At 35.1% G+C, this 19,873-nt stretch overlaps 1 protein-coding gene across 1 annotated transcript in view; it reads right to left on the bottom strand.

The window, feature by feature from the left end:
- The window catches only part of LOC150109712 (vesicle-fusing ATPase 2-like), a 408,246-nt gene that overhangs the window by 57,067 nt on the left and 331,306 nt on the right, over nt 1–19,873 (bottom strand). Inside the window, exon 18 of the mRNA XM_090403040.1 lies at nt 10,228–10,424. Coding sequence (XP_090259166.1) covers nt 10,228–10,424 — 197 coding nt within the window. The remainder of the gene's footprint in view (nt 1–10,227; nt 10,425–19,873) is intronic.

Here is a 19,873-nt window from a genome sequence, read left to right on the forward strand (position 1 = left end):
AAGCTCGATTCATACCAAACAGAGGCTGTCAGGATCAGATCTTCACTTTAAGACAAATAGTTGAGAAAGCATGGGAATATAACAAAAATCTGTATTTAAGTTTTGTCAATCTGGAAAACGGATATGACAAGGTGCCAAGAGAGAGAGAAGCTATTCAATATGCTACAGTTATATGGTGTCAATGGGGCATCATATCAAGCAATATTTAGTCTTTATTTGAGTTGCAAGTCAGCAGATAGAATTGAAGGAAGTACAGGAAGATTGTTTAATGTGAGACAAGGATGTACATTATCCCCTTTGTTATTCATTATCTATATGGATCACATTATGAAGGAAAGTGGTATTAAAAATTATATCAGAATTGGAGATGTTAATGTATGCTCTTTACTTTATTCGGACGATGTTATACTTCTAAATAAATCCGCTACAAGTTTGCAAGATTCCCTGACTAAATTGAAAAATGTTGCAAAAGATATGGTATGAAGGTCAGCAATATAAAGACAAAGACAATGAAAATAGGAATATCATTGAAAATATCAACTGTGTTGTGAATGGAGAACCTGCGGAACAAGTAAAACATTTTAGCTACTTAGACACGATTTTTAGTGAAGATGGTAAATTAAACATGGAAATAGACAACAGAATCAATAAAGCTGGTATGGTAGGAAGTCAATGGAATAAGAGAGAAATTAGAGAGAACACTAAATTAGCTGTATACAAGACAGTGTTCAAAATAGTTCTAACTTATGGAACTGAGAGCTGGGTCAGAAGTAAAACACTTGACCAAAGACTAGAGACCGCAGATTTGAGAAAGATTAGAGGCATGAACAAATAGCATCAATGGCAATATCATATTAAAAACGAGGATATTAAGAAAGAACTAGACATTGTCAGCATCCAGGAATGCATTAGCAGAGCTAATCTCAGGTGGTACAGTTAGTTAAACAGAATGGACAAGGAAAGATTAGCAAAGCAAATGTTCTCTGCCAGTTTGGCAGGAAAACGACCCAGAGGAAGACCAAGATATAGGTGGATTGATACAGTACAAAGTGCTTTAGATGGTAGAAATATAAGATCTGATAATGTTGAAGTCTCGACAAGTAACAGACTGATTTGGAGGAAAATTGTAGATGGGAAGTTAGTAATGATGTAAATTTTTCATGTAGTACCATCATATCCTGCACATCCCTTGATGGTACATGTCAGGAATTTGATGATGGTGGTTTGCTGTCTGGAGCGGTTGAATTTGCGGTTTGGCTTTCACCAGGTTGTTATATTTCTGGATGTGTTCATTTTTTATTTTTTGAAATTCTGTGTGGAAGTTTGTGAGAAGCCAGAGAGAATAGACGAAAGTTCCGGGTTCAGTGGAGAGCTCTGATTGTAAGGAGCCAATGGTGGCATTCGTCACAGAGAGGGTGGCACAAATAGCACGATTTGGTCTGACAGTAGTGCAAAGCTTTCACGGTTAAATATGCGGAGGGCATTTTTTGGAATGAAAGTTGATCTTTAGCTTAACGCAGTTGGGTATCACTCTTGTATCCTGACATCTTTTTAAAAAGGCCAGCCTATTTAGTTGCCTAGATAGTCGTAGTTTTGTTGACTTACCATATTGTCTGGATTTGCATGCTATATCTTCTCCATGAATGATTAGAATCCTTGTGTAGAGGCTTAAGTGCTGTGAGGACATCATTTTGGAGGCTTAATGGATTTTTTACAACACTCAGAAAGGATTAAAACAAAATTTAATACTTCCTATATTTCATCTCAGTCACTGAGACATCTTCAGGGATTACAAAAAAATTAATGTAACATAAACACAAATAACAAACAATACTAAGCCCAACGACGTGGGTGGGACCTCTGGTGATGAGTGTTTCCTAAATGTTAGGAAGCTTAATGCAACCGTATTTATTAAGATTTGGTCAATTTCTGAGAGCTGCTGCTGCTGCTGATTCTAAGAAGAGTCTCTCTTTTTTGAATTTTCTGTGGTGGAGCATGGTGGTTTTTTTCCATGAGATACTATGAGTTGTATCCAAGACATGGTCAGCAAGGCCCGACTAACTATAGTCATGGTTGCAGATGTATAGCTTGTGTTCCTCCAGGCAGATGGTTGCTGATACCCTACATCCGTGGCACATCCGAAAAAATAGCCAAGATTTTAAACAACTACAACCTACACACAGCATTTAAGCCGCACTGCAAACTTGGTACCCTTATCCGTTCTACAAAAGATCAGTTCCCTCCTCTCTCAGTGCCTGGAGTTTATAAAGTACCCTGTTCTTGTAAGCTGGCATACTTTGAACCAGGCAGATCAGCGACCATCTGCCTGGAGGAACACAAGTCATACTGCATCCATGACTATGGTCAGTCAGGCCTTGCTGACCATGTCTTGGATACAACCCACAGGATCTCATGGGAAAAAAAACCACCATGCTCCACCACAGCAAATTCAAAAAAGAGAGACTTTTCTTAGAATCAGCAGCAGCTCTCAGAAATCAAACCAAATCTTAATAAATATGGTTGCATTAAGCTTCCTAAAATTTGAGAAACACTATCACCAGAGGTCCCAACCTACATTCGAGGACACCTACAACCGCCCTTAGAGGGCGCTCCACCTAGTTAGGACTTTAGTGTTACTCACTTGGTTGGGCTTAGTATTGTTTGTTATTTGTGTTTATGTTACATTAATTTTTTTGTAATCCCTGAAGATGTCTCAGTGACTGAGATGAAATATAGGAAGTATTAAATTCTGTTTTAATCCTTTCTGAGTGTTGTAAAAAATCCATTAAGCCTCCAACATGATGTTCTCACAGCACTTAAGCCTCTACACACGGATTCTAACTTATTTTCAAAATCTCTGAAGTGATGATAAAGTAAAATTTTATACAACAAAGAATGAACTAACAGAAAAGATTACAATATCAGAACTAAAAAATACAATAAATAAGAGGGAAAATAAAACATCAGAAAAAGACAATATAAACATGGAATTGTACAAAAATGCAGGTGAAAATTTTAATCAACGATTTCAGTAATTCTGTAATGGTCTGGATTTCTAGAAAAACTCTAAACTTCTGAGAACTGGTTATCCCAATTTTTAAAAAAGAAAACAAAGATGACTTCAATAGCTATAGAGGAATTAGTCTGCTAAATGCAGGAATATTAAGAGAGAAACTAAACAGTATTATAGAGGACAAACTACTAGAAAAACAGAATGAAATCTGAAAAGGCTGATCTTGCATAGACTCAATTTTCATTCTAAAAATATTAATTGAAAAGCAAAGAGAATTTCGAAAAGAAACACGTGGCCTTTATTGATTATGAAAAAGCCTTTGATAAAATTAATAGAAAAGTTATTTAAAATATTAATTGACCTAAATATACCAAAAACAGGCTCTTAGTCTATTCAAGAAATATACACAGGAAATAAAATAGTCAAATCAGAAATAGGTATGCTATTAGAACACATATCAGAATGGAAAGAGGAGTAGGGCAAGGATATACCCTATCACCTCTGCTTTTTAATATAACTAAAATAACAATCTGGAAACAGCATAAGCCATTATTATGCTGTTTATGATGCCTTTATTATATTCTGAGAAATTTCAGAATATAATAAAGGCAAAAATAATGGCTTTAAAAGGAGAAAATCCAATAAGCAAAATAGTGATACATAATAAAATATTAGAACAAATAAATACTTTCATTACCTGGAAAAGACAATAAAATATCAAATTTTGTTAAAGAAAACAGCATAATAAATACTATATTTAAGTCATCCTTGGTAGAAAAACACATCGGAATCCTACTCTATATCCTGTCTAAACCAACTTTATTATATGGAACTGAAACATGGAACATAAAAAAGAAGAATGAAAAATGGATTCAAACAGCAGAATGAAATTTCTCAGAAAAACAGCTGGATAAGACCGGAACAGGCCACTTGGCCTAAAATCCATGAAGTACAATTTCAGATGGCAGACAATTTTCACCACTGTGATGATTCACCTAGTTGTGAAATGCATGAAGAAAAAAAAAAAAAAAAAAAAAAAAAAAAAATATATATATATATATATATATATGTATGTAGAAAGTATTTTACCTTGGAAAAATAGCTTGGTATCTTTAACATATATATATATATAGAAATATTTTATGATTAATGAGATGCTTCGTTTTTGTTTCTGTCTCCATGGTGAATTTTTATTTTTTATTTTTAAATGCAATTTTAATTTTATTAAAAGTAACGATGTTCCAAAAGCATGTATACACACACACACAAACCAGAAATGCAATTACTTATATCTACCTATACATAGCGTATCAATGTTGATCAAAGCCATTATAAAATATTTTCATCTGAAGATCCACAAGATAAGCAAGTCTCATCATTTATCATAGCTGCAATATCTTGAGGTAATGATAGAGCAGTTCATATGGCAAAGTTAGGAATGATATCAAATATTTGTTTTTAAAGAAAATACAGATACACCAGTTAAATCGGTGCGCATAGTCTCATCATGTGGATTGCAGAGTTTGGTTGATAGGAGGATGAGAGGTGATATGACAGAGATATTTAAGTTAGTGAGGAGATTTTACTGGATTAATCCAGAGGGGATTACAAAAAGAGTACAAAGCAAGACAGGAAGAACCAGAGGTAATCCCTGCAAGTTGTGTAAGAGTGTGGCGAAGAGAGAGAGATGTAAGTAAATTTTTTAGATGAAAAATCATCAGTGAATGGAATGCATTAAGGGAATATGTTGTTAATGCAAGGAGAGTTAAGGATTTTAAGATTCAGTATGACAGATTCATTGTCAGTTGAATGAACCTCCCACGATAAGTCTGCAAACTCCATGAAATGAAATTTCTCAGAAATGAACCTCAGAAATGTGGTACCAGTAGTAGTAATAATAACAACTTTCATGATGCAAAATTGGTTGAAGAAAGGCTGTTATTATAGGTATGATTCTAGTCTACAATGAGAATTATTATTTTATTTATTTTTTGCAGTCCCTTTTTCAGCTGGTTCCTAAGTTACAGTAGAGATTGGCTGATGACTTCCACATTAACCTTTTCCCTGAATTCACCGAGTCAAATATCTTGTAAAAGTCAAACTTTAACATGATGCACAGCAATAATGAACTAGTCTACTTTTTTATCTTGGTTTCACATTTCCCACTCACAAAGTAAAAAAAATATGCAATCCTTTACATGTGGGTGATATTATGTCATTGTTTAATACATGTACAGTAAACTCATACTAGAAAAGACTGTTATAACAAACTCACTCACTCACTATAACTACAACGAGTCTCATTCTCATTTTCAAAATGCTATTCTCAAGTAAATTCACTATGGCAAACTAGTCACCAAAACTGTTCCTATGGTCTCTATGAGTTTGCTACAGTGGCAGTCCAATTCACATGTGTAACAGAAACAAGCACATAATAACTGTGCTTATTTTATAGCTTCTAACATTTAAAAATGACAAAAATTAAAAACTTTAAAAGAGTGAGTTTGTGCTCAAGTATTCATGGATATAAGCAAGTTCAGATGTATTCAAGCATACCTTCATTTATTTTCAAAATACCACACTATACTACTCATGCTATACCAGGTCTGAAATTCCTTGAGAGGATACTGTAGAGAGATGCCCTAAGAGCTCTCTACAACGTGGAGTTGGTCGCCCACTTTTGATGACGATGCTACGTTGGGAAGAGGTAAGAGCACCCTTAAAGGCTCTCCCCGTGCCCCTATACGTGCAAACCATAGGGAGGTTTCTTTCTAACTCTCTGGCATTGGTGTTCTTGTTGGATTAGGTTTGGTGGACTCGATAGGACAATCGAGTGTATATTGACAACCAATGTATATTTGAAACTTTCAGATAGGGCTACGTGAGAATTCAGATATTAGTAATAAGTTACATTTAAGGTAGTTAATAAGTTAGGTTAAGATGAAAGTGAATAAGTCATGTGCTTGGTCAAATATATAAGATACAGAAAAGGTGCAAATTTTGGGTCGAATTTGTGGCCAGCGCTAACCTGAAGCTAGCGACAGTACGAACAATCTGGCAAAAATTTTAATAATACAGGTCTGTAGCTTTGATCAGTGGGGAGTATGGCTTATGGTCATACCGTGGTAAATGCATGAACTGAACGACTTTAGGTTCATGTACCACTTGACATTAAGAACTGAACGTCTCTAGGTTCTGAAAGCAGGATGAGAGCAAGTACCAAGAGAGTCCAGCCTACTGAGGATTTGAGACAGGTTAGTTTTACTACTGATGACTAGTTGTTGCGATAGTAATCCTGCTCAGTAGGAAAGTAACCACAGGTTCGGACACTTGGTACACATGCTTCGTCAAGTGACCAGTGGTGCGAAGGTACCATTCTTGGGATTATGACTGAACACCTCTAAGTCAGAATCCCGTCTAGTCACTACAACGATATAGTTCATGCTTTGCACATTGAAAGGCACTGCTAGATGGAGTTGCTTTCATACTGTTACAGTACAATTGCTCTAGCAATGAGGCTACTAGAACGGAAGCATCACGGTAGCCATTGAGACTATGTGGCTACTGATTCCCACACTACATCATTCAGGTGTGATGTGTGGGCACCAAATCATCTGCAGACGACCTAGGTACTGGTCTTGGTGTTGTGCTTAAAAGAGCAGCCACCATACTGCGATTTATTGAGACTCATCCTTTGAAATTTGAGTTTGTAAGGAAAAGGAGATTAAGTTTTGCAAACTGGAGATAGAAATGAACATCACTGAGGTTGGAAGTGAGGATATATATGATATGTGAAGTGGTGGAAGGTCTGTGACATTTGCCATTGACTGTAGAGGTCATACATGTTCCTCATACAGAGTATGAATTCAGATTTTCACACTGGTTACCAGTAGCATTTGATTTTTGCACTAGTAACATTTTCTGTAGTTGAATGACCATCCATTCTTCATCTTCATTTCAAAGGTTTTCTTCCAGTTTTTGTAGTTGCTGACCTTGTTTCACTGAAACTAGTTATTCCGGCTGCTATGAATGCAGATCTGCTTGATGGCTTACTGTAGGTTACTTTTTCTAAGTGCACAAGACATGATATAATTAAGATGATGATCGCAATTTATTATTTTTTTTTTTTTATATTTATCCCACACATGAAAGGCAAAAGAGCCAATAGCAAACAGATGATATGTGAGGGCAGGGTCAGGAATACAGTATATTGTTGATATTCTTCTTGAATTGTTGAAGATTGTAGTCCTTTGGAAATGCTTCATGAGGGAGACTGTTCCATAGAATTGAGGTGGAAGGAATGAAAGATGACTGGGAGTAGCAGGTTCAATGAGAATGCAGTTTGACTGTAAAAGGCAAACTGCATTCAGACTTCCTGTAGATCTGGTAGAAATATGAGGCATAATGGATGGTAGTCCTGCTGAACAAATCCTTGGAAATAACTGTAGAAGAGACAATGCAGAAATTGATCTTTTATGGGATAGCAGCTGAAGAGAGTCTGTAGGAGAAGTGTCATTTATCAACTGGACTGCCATTTTCTGAATAGCATCAAGAATTTTTTGGGAGGTCTTAGGTGCACCAGTCCACACATGAGAGCTTTATTCCAATGTTGGTCACATTTGGGATTTGTACAGGGTAAGTAGCTGTTTGGCAGTGAAGTACTGTTTTGACAGAAAAGGATGCCAAGTTTTTTGGAAGCCATTGATGATATAGAAGTGATATGATTGTGCCAGGAAAGGTTTAGAGTAAGAGTCAGTCTAAGAGAGATTTGATCTTGACTGTTGAGTTCAGCATTAGCAAAGGTAAGTGAAGAAGATCTTTTTTACTTCCAAAACTGAATTTTTTGAAGCACTGAAGTTGACTAGGTTGCTTTCACCCCAATCACGGATACTATGTTCAGGGCACTTATTATGGATAATCTTGAAGCATGAGATGATCGAGCACTGCAAGGCCTGTCACATAAGTGGAACGAATGCAGTGTGCTGTTATCAGCAAAACTATGAATAGGGCATGCAGTCAATGAAAGCAGGTCATTTATATAAATCAGGAAGAGGGTGGGTGAAATGACAGAGCCCTCAGGGACACTGGCATTGACAGGAAAGTCGGAGGAAAGAACAACATCCACCATTAGACATACAGATTGATCTGAGAGAAAACTGGCAATCCATTTACACAAGGATAAAGGCGGTCCACATTATGGCAACTTGTTGAGAAGCTCTTGATGCCAGGCCCAATCAAAAGCCTTGGAGATGTCAAGAGTAACAGCACAAGTTTCTCTAAACCTTTCTATGGAGTGGGTCCAAATGTGAGTGAAGTAGGCCAGGAGATCCCCTGTGGATTGGAGTGATAAAATTCACACTGGTGGTCACTAATTAGATAGCAGTTCTCAAGGTGTTGAGAAGCTGACTGTTAACTTTCTCCATTACCTTAGACAAAACTGATGTACGAGCATTTAGGTCAACAGCTTGATGGTAAACGTTTATCTACTTTTTTTAGGAACTGGTTGTGTATGAGCTTTCTTCCATGCTGAGGGGCAGATGCCAAATGAGTACAGTTTAGTGAATAGAAGATAGAGAATAAGTGTTAGTTCAGGAGTACATCTCTTGAGCACAATGGGTGGAATTCCATCAGAACTGGTTGCCTTTGTGGTATCTAAGCTAGTCAACATTCTTCTTCTTTCTGGCTTCTGTCAGAGGAGGCATGAGATGCAATGTTCTAGGCAAGAAAGGAGGTAATTTGCTATGGTCATCTATGTAAGAGAACAAGAAACCAAGACATGTTGAATTTAGACTTTGCCTTTTTAATGGTAGTTTACAAATGTTGTGAGCAACTGTGTAGGCTGTTGAAAGTTTTCCCACTTGGTTATACTATAAATTAAAGATGCCAAGAAATTATATTCTTGGTTTAATCTTTTATCTAAGTGTAAGCAAACAAAGTTTGTACCTGAAGTATTTTCAGGACTGGGCAACTCATATATAGATGTTTAATGACTTCACATCACTTGCCTTAGTACCCTATAATGCAAAGCACACATCCTTATGGACATGTATAATGCTATGCATTATGGGAATGGCCACTACCCAGACCAGTTTTGACCTTTATTGAGGTCTCATCAGTGGGAGCCAGACCCAGAAGTTATACCAAGATTGAAGTAATGCAGAAGTCATATTTCTGTATACGAGTAACCAAAAGGCATCACACCTTATTACTAAAATACTCTGGATTACAGATAGATGTTGCAAGTTTTTCCCCAACATTTTTATAGTATAACTATAACCAAGTGGAAAAACTTCCAACAGATAACAGATTGATTTGGAGGAAAATTATTGATAGGAATTTAGTAATGATGTAAGTTCTTCATATAGTACTATCATAATATCCTGTACACTCCTTGAGGGTACATGTCAGGAATTCGATGATCATGATTGTGTCAGTAATAATCATTTTGACCTGATACCTATCTAATTTATATCAGAGAAAATGAAAAGAAGTAGAAATGGCATATATTTCTACTTCTTTTCATTTGATACTTATGTTAATGGTACCTATTATGATTTCTGGTAATTTAGTGGTGTTTGTTCCAGACTTTTCACTGTTCACTGTTTCAGACAAAAACAGTACGGGTTTAAAGGGGTGAAGTCCCAGCCATAAAATTCTGTCCTACTGTATCATCTAAACCTATGACCTAAACCTATTGTTTAGGTTTAAGTCAATATGAATACAATATGGTCAGTTAAATCCTAATTTTCTAGCCCTTCTTCATTCATTCAGTATCCAAGCAGATACCTACTAATGGAGTGTACACTTAAGAAAGTGAAAACTGGAAGAGATCAGCCTGTTCTCCACATTTCTTAAAGGCAATGTGGAGGTCTCTTCTTAGTTATAGCTTTGACCTTTAAGTGACCCCCTTAAGCTGTAGCATACCTGCAGTGAATTGTAATCAGCTTATCTCTCTCTGTGCACATATATGTGACGAGACATAAGTATCTTCATATTTAATCAATTTTTATTAAAATATATAAAAAAATATATTTTGTGAACAATCAATCCATGACAGGTAGAAATAATGTCATTTTTGTTGCAAATAAAAACAAAACAAAACAATAATTACCCCACGGCTAGTGTAGTTAATACTGATATATGCAATTAGCTAAGAAATATAATTAGATAAGAAATTTTAAAATGGCAAAAAAATACTACTTAAATATACTTGCCTTCTACCCTCTGTTTTACGAGCTATCTTTGCACGTTCCTCTTTTGTAAAACATTCAGTTTCTTCAAGTACTGCAATGAGGTGTTCTGCATGTGACAAATTAGGTACATGTAAAACTGATGTGAAAGCTGATAACATTTCCATCTCTTCAAGAACCTGTTTACGACTTGTAGTGCAGAAAACAAGAAGTTTTCTACCCTGAAAGTATAGTAAAAAAAATTAAAAATAACATTTAAAAAAAAAGGTAAAAAACCAAGAGTAGAATATATTAGCAATCGCTTCATTGTTTATAAGAGAAATGACATGTGAAATGCCAAAATGAATTTATAAGTATTCCACTAGTTTCACTGCGATAACTAGCTTCTTCAGGAATGAATTAAGATAATTACCACAATTATAAATGAATCGCTAACTGCAGAAAGGAGACAATCATTTACAGGAAAAATCAAAAACTGTATATAAGTTGATTTGTTGCAAATTTTTCATTTCTGAACTACTTCAATAATTTTCTAAAGCTCTATATTTTTATAATCAGTTGCTCTCAAAACCTGTGCTATTGTTCAAATTTAATCAGCAGTATGAGATCTCAATAAAGCCATTTTCTCAAAAGACATGTCCCCTTTTTGTAATTAGTGCCTCAAATGCTTAACATCAAAGCATAATTTAACATAAACAGACAACCATCTATTACAAATTATTGTTCTAGTATTTATCAGGATGAAACTTTTAGTTAAGACTAACCACATGTTAAAAAAGCATCATGAGTTTGTACTGCATTGCACTGGGTGCATATCATCTCTGCGGCTTACTTAAATTTTTGTATGTGGCCTTTACAGTAAATATGGCATTTTTAAAATTTTAATTTAGTCCAAATAATATGATGCTTCTGACATTATGCTACTGTAGTCCTGGCATCCTGTTCAATTTATCATTTGTCCCAGTTTTTTTATTTTTTAACATTATATCTTCTATTTTCGGGACCTTTTTTCCAAAACAATGTACCTCATATTTCTTTTTGAAGACAGCATGCAGAGTGCTCATTGATAAAGTGCTTGGACATGAATGCTGAAACTGATTAAAGTATGTGAATACTTACTAATAACAATTATTCTACTTATGCTACTTTTTAATGTTTAGATAATCAATATAATGAAATTTATTTTACTTTAACGTACATGGACATACGTTGTTTTCATTTTCTTTAGAAAGAATTTTATTTTTGAAAACAGTTTTTAAATAAGACTATTCCTCATCATCATATTCCTGATATATACCCTTAAGAGGTGTACAGGATATGATAGTACTACATGAAAAATTACATCATTACTAACTTCTTATCAACAATTTTACTCCAAATTAGTCTGTTACCTGTCATCAGATCTTATATTTCTGTCTTCTAAGGCACTTTTTACTGTATCAATCCACCTATATCTTGGTCATCGTCTGGATCTTTTTCCTACCAACCTAGCAGAGAACATTTGTTTTGTTAATCTTTCCTCTCCCATTCTGTTTATGGTCACTTAAATTAACTCTGCTACTACATTCCTGGATGCTGACAATGTCAAGTTCTTTCCTAATATCCTCATTTTTAATATGATATTGCCACTGATACCATCTGTTCATGCCCCTAACCATTCTCAGCACTCTCATATCTGCGGTGTCTAGTCTTTGGTGAAGTGTTTTACTTATGACCCAGCTCTCAGATCCATAAGTTAAAACTGGCTTTAATACTGTCTTGTACACAGCTAATTTAGTGTTTTGGCTAATTTCTCTCTTATTCCATATAAATTTATTCAGTTGACTTCCTACCATACCAGCTTTGTAGATTGTGTTGTCTATTTCCATATTTAATTTACCATTTTCACTAAAAATCATGCCTAAGTAGCTGAAATGTTTTACTTGTTCTATAGGTTCTCCATTCACAATGCAGTTGATATTTTAAATGTTTTTGTCTATTTTCATGGTCTTTGTCTTTTTAATACTGACCTTCATACCATATCTATTACAACAGTTATTCACTTTAGTCAGGGAATCTTGCAGACTTGTAGTGGATTTATTTAGATGTATAACATCATCCACAAAAGAAGAGCTGACATTAACATCTCCAATTTTGAAATCAGGTTTAATACCACTTTCCTTCATAATGTAATCTATATAGATAATGAATAACAGAGAGGGTAATGTACATTCTTGTCTGACACCACCTTCCTGTACTTCCTTCAATTCTAACTGCTGACTTACAACTGAAATAAAGACTAAGTATTGCTTGATATAATGTCCCATTGATACCATATACCGTATTTGCTGGAATATAAGACGCACTTTTTTCCTTTGAAAATAGGTCTGAAAAACAGGGCGCGTCTTATATGCTGATACTGTTTTTTACTTTCACTTCTGGAAATTTTCTCCGTTCCAAGTTGTGATTTCTTTCTTGTTTCCTTGCAGTGTGTGAGAGCATTCCAGTTAAGTAGAGTTCAGTGGATGCTGTGCTGATGGGACAAAATTGCCGCCACTATTGATTTTTAAAAAGAAGACGCTACACAAAGAAAAACTGCTTAAAGGAGTGTTTGTATACATGTTCACACAAAAGGCTGGATGGATAGAGGAGAAATGAAGCTATGGAAAGATAAAATTTGGCCTAGGTGCCCTGGCAGACTGTCAAAGAAGCCTGCCCTGCTAGCAAGGAATCAGTTTCATTCTCACAGAATGAAACTGATTCCTTGTGGAACAGCTGGACGCGGTCTTCAGATTTTGAGGTTACGCCATCAGGAAGAACCTTGCATTTCTAAGTTTGTAAGTTGGTCAAAGCTTCATGGTATGTTGTGAAAACTGAGACAGTGGTTAAATCATTTAAGTGTGGCATTAGTAATGCACTTGATGGTACAGAGGACAATTTGTTGTATGAGGACTAACATTCTGATTTAGAAGAGGTTTCAAGTGTCTCTTCATTTAGCTCTGGATATGAATTTCTGGGTTTTGATGAAGAAGATTAAAAGGTGGGTACTCTTTCCTAGTTAGATTAGGTATTTGTTGAAAGTAGATTTACTTATTACTTTATATTTTAGTGTAAATTTTAAATACTGTAAATTCATTATAACATTAAGTGATAAAGTTTTTTTCTGAAAAAATGTGTACAAAAAAGGGGGGCGTGTCTTATATGCTGGCAAATACGGTAACTGTAGCTTTTCGAATAGCTTGGCATCTTGTCATATGCCTTTTCCAGATAAAAAACTTAAATACAGATCTTTGTTATATTCCCATGATTTCTCAACTATCTGTCGTAAAGTGAAAATCTGATCTTGACAGCCTCTATTTGGCCTGAATTCAGCTTGTTCTTCACCAAGCTTCTCTTCCACAATCCTTCTCAACCGTTTCTCAAGTATACTTGCATATATCTTACCAGGAACACTCAGTAGAGAAATACCTCTGTATTTCTTCTCATTTTTATTTCCCTTTTTATATATGGGTACTATGAGAGCACTACTCCAATCATCTGGAATTCGTCCCTCTGTCCAGGCCTTCTGAGCTATGCAGTGCAGCCACTATAAGACTTTTATACCTCCCTACTTGAGCATTTCCGGTCGAATATCATCTACTCCTGCTGCCATCATAAGAGACCTTTCCACATTTCAGGCTTTTGATGGCTTTTTCTACTTCAAGTATGGATATGTATTTCTGACTGCATGCCTGGTCAGTGATTTTTACTATTTTTTTTTCATTTAGCAATTTTTTGAAGGTAATTACTCCACACTTCAAGGATATCTTTTTTCTCATGTTTTCCCGTCACCTTTATCATCTCTAATTCCTTTTACGCACTCTTTCCTCCATTTCTGAGCTTCTTCAACAACCTCCAGAATATCTAGTCACCTTCTTGATATATATTTTCTATATTCTTGCCAAAGTCCTCCCATGACTTTTGTAGCTAGTTTTACACAGTATTTAGCATTCTTGCATTTGTCTTTGTATTCTCTAAAAGCACAAGCTGACTTATTCGACAGGAACTTTTGATATGCTTTCTTCTTTTCCTTCACTGCCTCTTTAACTTCCTGTGTCCACCAGGGAGTTCTAATTTTTCTATCCTTGCAGACAACTTCACCACATGCCTCTCTGGCAGAATCAATCAATGTTTTCTTCAGAGTTTGCCACTGAATCTATAAGGTTTGATTCCTGTTCTCAAGCTCTTTCATTTTTTCTTCAATAATCTTTGTGTATTTTAGTCTACAGTTCACATCTGAGAGCTGCTCAACTTTTTTTCACTTTAAAACTTTCTTACATGTTATTCTTTTCAATATGAAATTCAATTTTATCCTGCTCAAGATCAAATAGTGATCACTTCCAATTTCAAATTATCTGTACACTCTGGTGTCCTGCACCAGGGAAGAAACATCACTATCAACAATAACATAGTTAATGAGACTTTTCTTATTCTTTACCTATTCTCTCCATGTGAATTTGTGCACATTTTTATGTTGGAACATTGTGTTAGTAATAACCAGTCCATGTCCTGAGCAGAGATCCAACAGGTAAAAATTTTACTTTGTAGAGAAACTTTCAGAAGTTTGGAAATAAGAAAAAAAGAACACATCAGAGACCATAATAATAGAAAAGATAATTCCAGATTAGCCCTTCATTTCTCAAATACCAATCACAACATTAAACTAGTTGGGACAAAAGTTCTATGCCATATTTAGAGGAAGACTTTCATAACTGAAACTTCAAAGAAGCTACTTTGGTAATCCATTCAAAAGGCAGCCTCACCAGAATTCAACTTTCTGCAAATTACAGAACGCACTTACATTACATCACACACACTCCATGCGTTTGATGTAATGCATCTTATGAATTTGTATAACGTTTAGTACTCATTTATGTTTCTTTCTTAACCTGTTTTAAGCTGTTCTTTATCACCTTATCTATGCACAGATGAAGCTAACAGTCTAGTTGGTGAAACTAGTTGGCTTAATGTGTTATTAAAATCTTCGGCCAATATATTGCAGTCTAATTTTATTATTGAATTAATACATTTTTAATTTGAAAACATACAGTAACAGAATGATTTTTAATATTTTTTGACTTCCACCATTTTTTTTTTTTTTTTTTCGTAATAAATCTATATTACATTTGTACTGTGCACGGACTAAAAATTATTTTTTCTATTTTTATTCATTTATATATATTTTATTTTTTTGCCACAGTGCAGCAGCAGAGACCAAACATGGATCTTTTTCAGGCCTCAAATAAGCAGGATAATAGTCTCACACCAGACTATGAATTTCATATCCCACCTAAAGACAATCATAAACGCTATGCACAGTGGGATATGAACCCATAACCTGTTGGGTTGAAGAGTGGATACACTAACCAATCAACTAGTATATACACTAACCAGGCCACCAAATAAACTGATGTTGATAGAATTGTTAGGTATTGTTTATCATGGAGATGTTATATGCAGGGCCATACTTAAACTTTTCCTGACTAGCTAGTGTGGTCCCCTCCCTTATTGTTTGGGGGCCCTTAAATTGGTCCCAATTTTTCAGGGCCCACAGTTACAGCCTTGTGCACCTGTGCATAAGTACGGCTTTGTCATATCTGTATTTCATTACTGGTTTGGTTTGTGCAGTGTAATGTCTATCATAACCTAGTTCCAAGTATCTTAGGTCCTTTATGCAGGCCAAACACAACTGGTTTAAGATAAGGCTTTGACTTTTATTACATGTTGAACAGTACATTATTTTAAGGCTTGTTTAAACTTGCAAACAGAGCTACTAAATTCTATGCATAGCATTCTTGTCAATTCCCAAATTGCTTGATGTTTTTCATTAAAAATTCAGGCCTGATTTATGAACTCTTTTCTCTTCTTCTTTTATGCTAATTTCTTCTAAATGATTCATCTGTCCACGGTAACAGATGCCACAAGCACAGAATATTTTATAAGCACCTACCCTTTTAAAATGTAAATTAGGTTGTTTGGGTGACTTAAACATCGTGATATATTTTGTTGTGTGAAGGCAACTTTGATGTCATACTGTTTCAATGTACTAGCTATTTTATCAGTAATGTTCCTGATGCATGGTACAATAAATGCATCTTTACAGTTTTATTTTCTTGCAGATTTGCAAAAACATCAAATATTAAATAAATGACACTATTATTGATAGTGTCATTTATTTAATATTTGAGATTTATTTGATATGCAAATAAATCTGATATGCACATTTTATAAACATACATATAAGAGGAAAAAAGGTAACAAATGGAATGAGAAACAAACAGGAGAAGTGATATGTAAGAGAATAATTATAAACAATCATGTTCCAATAATTAGGCCAATATGTTGTATTCAACAATAATTATTTTATATTTTTAATCAGTATATTATTCTATAGTATATTATTATATCATTACATGGCAACTCCATGTAGTCTAAAAAACATACTGCAGGAGGTCAATCTACACTACACAATCCACACCACAGTTGCATTCTTACCTGAAAACTATATGCTCCTGTAATTGGCTTGCTTAGTAAAGCATGTGATTGAAGATCGGAGACCACAGATATGAGGGTTCTGAGAAAAATTAGGGGAATGAACTGATGGCATCTATGGCAGAATCATGTTAAAAATGAAGATATTAGAAAGGAACTTGACATTATCACCATTCAAGAATGTGTCGGCAAAGCTAATCTAAGGTGGTATGGCTAGTTAAATAGAATGAGTGAGGAAAGGTTAGCAAAATGTTTGATGCCAAGATGGCAGGAAAGAGACCGAGGAAGACCAAGGTCTAGTTGTCTAATCAAAAGTGCCTTAGAATAAATGATTAGTCATACCACAACTCACACATAGACAGAGCATCACCTCTCAACAGGAAGGAGCATGTGAGATGACTATGACCTATGTGAAGCCAAGCAAGAACCTGGTCTTTATTGTCCCTACATCGATCATGATTGCCAAAATTTGATGTTATTATTAGTCTCTATTCTATTCCATGATGGATGCACTAGGATGAAAGTTGCAATCCAAAGAAAGTGTACATCCAAGAATAGTTTCTATAACATAGAGAGAGAGAGAGAGAGAGAGAAAGCATGTTGTATATGAGAGCACTGAATGTTTCTGCAGCTCTAAATATCTTATTGTCTATAGAGAAATGAAAATAACACAGTCCAACACAACTTTTGCTGACTTTTATATGAGGCTTGTTTTTTTACTAATTTGGGTGCACTGATTTCAAATACCAACCCCCTATTTCTCTATCACGTCGGGTTTTTCCTCTATGGCATTTTCTTTTTGCTAATTTGTAAGTTTTTGATAGTTTTAAGGAGGCAGTACTATTTAGAGGATCAAAAAAATCGATTTTTTAATATTATTTTCTGAAAGTATGTACTTTTAAAAATCTGTTCCTAACTTTTTATCAAGAAATTCGAAAAATTCCCGAAGATATAGCCTATCATTCAAAGCGCTGCGCAGATCAGACTCAGAGCGCTCACCGCTCTCGCTTGTTAGTAAACGAATAAATGTGTAAGAACCTGCAACGGCATGTACTGGCACTTTGAATGCAAGAGAGGCCGATAATTAGATACATAACTACTTAACAATATTCATTAAAATTTACAAGAATATTTACAAAAAAATAACAATTTTACTTACAAGAGTTTCGGGGAATAAATTTTTGTTTGTAGCAATTTCTGCTGTGTGTTCTGTTTTGGCAATCCCTTTGAATACTCCAACAGCAGTTGGCCATCATGTGAGAATCCCATCTTCCTTGGTACCGATCTTCCAGAGTTTTTAAGTCTTGATGAAATCTTTCGCCTTGTTCATCGTTTACAGCACTAAATTCTCAGGAAATCTATCAAGATGACTGTATAGGAAATGAAGCTTTATGCTCATGTTACAACCTAGGTGCTGGAAATTTTCAAGCATTGTTTCCACTAGATCTTTGTAATTGCACGCTTTTTTGTTTCCAAGAAAATTATTCGCAACCATTGTAAATGAAGTCCATGCCTCTTTCTCAATTTCGTTCATAGAGTTGATGAAATCTGGGTCTCTCATTAAAGTTCTAATTTGCGGTCCATCAAATACACCGGCTTTAATTTTTTCATAACTAAGTCATGGAAATTTTTCACATATGTATTGGAAACAGTCACCTTGTAAATCTAAAGCTTTAACATACTGCTTCATAAGACCCAGTTTGATGTGTAGAGGTGGGAAAATGATTTTTTCTCTGTCGATTAAAGGTTGATTTATAACATTCTGTTCTCCAACATTTAAGGATATTCTAAGAGGCCAATGTTTCTGACTCCAGGGTTGGTTTCTAGCACGACTATCCCAGAAGCATAGAAAATACAGAAACTTTGTATATCCTCTTTGAAAGCCAAGTAAAAAGTTCACCATTTTAAGATCCACACAGATGATCCAGTTATGGTCTGTATATTTTAATAACTTCAGAACCTTTTTAATGTCCTCATATGTTTCCTTTAAGTGGACTGAATAGCCAATAGGAATTGAGCCATATACATTCCCATTGTGTAGTAAGACACACTTGAGACTTCTGCTTGAACTGTCGATAAATAACGCCACTCATTTGGATGATATTGTACAACACTCATTTCAGTTAGTAAACCTGACACATTGTTACAGTAAACAAACCCACACTCGTGTTTAAAATATTGTACAAGATTACTTTCCCTGCTACGATAAAAAGTTATCTTCGTATCTTGCTCCAGTAAGTTTTTTTCATTTAATCTTGAAGCTAACAATTCCGATGATTTCTTTGATAGGCCCAAATCTCTTACTAAGTCATTCAATTCCGTTTGTTGCAGTCCAAAACTAGAAATTAAATTTTCATTGTCTAAATCAACATCCGGGTCTTGCACCTCAAGAACATCTGGCATATCCCGATCATGCTCATTCTCAAGTAAAGGAAGTCCTTTATAAATTGGCATGGCTATTTCATTGGAATGAGCAACTGGCCGAATTGCTGAGTTGAGATTTGGATACACAATTTTTTTCTTATTCTTCTTATTATAACCAGAAGTCTGAACTAAACAAAAATAGCAATCATCTACGTGATTTTTTGGTTCACGGCAAATCACTGGAATGCCAAAAGCTAATTTTTGGCGTTTTCCCTTGCTCCATTGTCGTAAGTTTTCTACACATGACTTACACACTTTATTTGGAGCCCATGAATTGTCTTGATCTGCAAGTTTTACGTAAAGTATGCAAAATACACTTTCTTAATGAAATCAGTGATATTTGTCCTTTGACTGTGAACAGTAAAGCTGCCACAAATGTAGCAGAAGGAATCTACACTATTGACACATTTGAGTAGTAGACATGATGTATTTTCTTCACTGCCAACTAACATGCAATTAACAAGACAAAAAAAACCAGAGACTTTATTGAAACGTTATAAGCACTCATCATACTTTCACGATCGATTAAAGATTGACTGATTTCGATCGTTCTTTGTCCACTATGACGCATATAGCATTCATTTGTTTTAGGCAGTTGTCATCGGCTACTTTTCATCACCTAAATGTATTAGGTCAGTTATCGGCCTCTCTTGCATTCAAAGCACCAGTACATGCCGTTGCAGGTTCTTACGCATTTATTCGTTTACCAACAAGCGAAAGCGGTGAGCGCTCCGAG

This window comes from Typopeltis vanoorti, chromosome 2, assembly GCF_054136105.1.
Source record: "Typopeltis vanoorti isolate ZY-2024b chromosome 2, IOZ_Tvanoo_1.0, whole genome shotgun sequence".
NCBI lineage: Eukaryota > Metazoa > Arthropoda > Arachnida > Uropygi > Thelyphonidae > Typopeltis > Typopeltis vanoorti.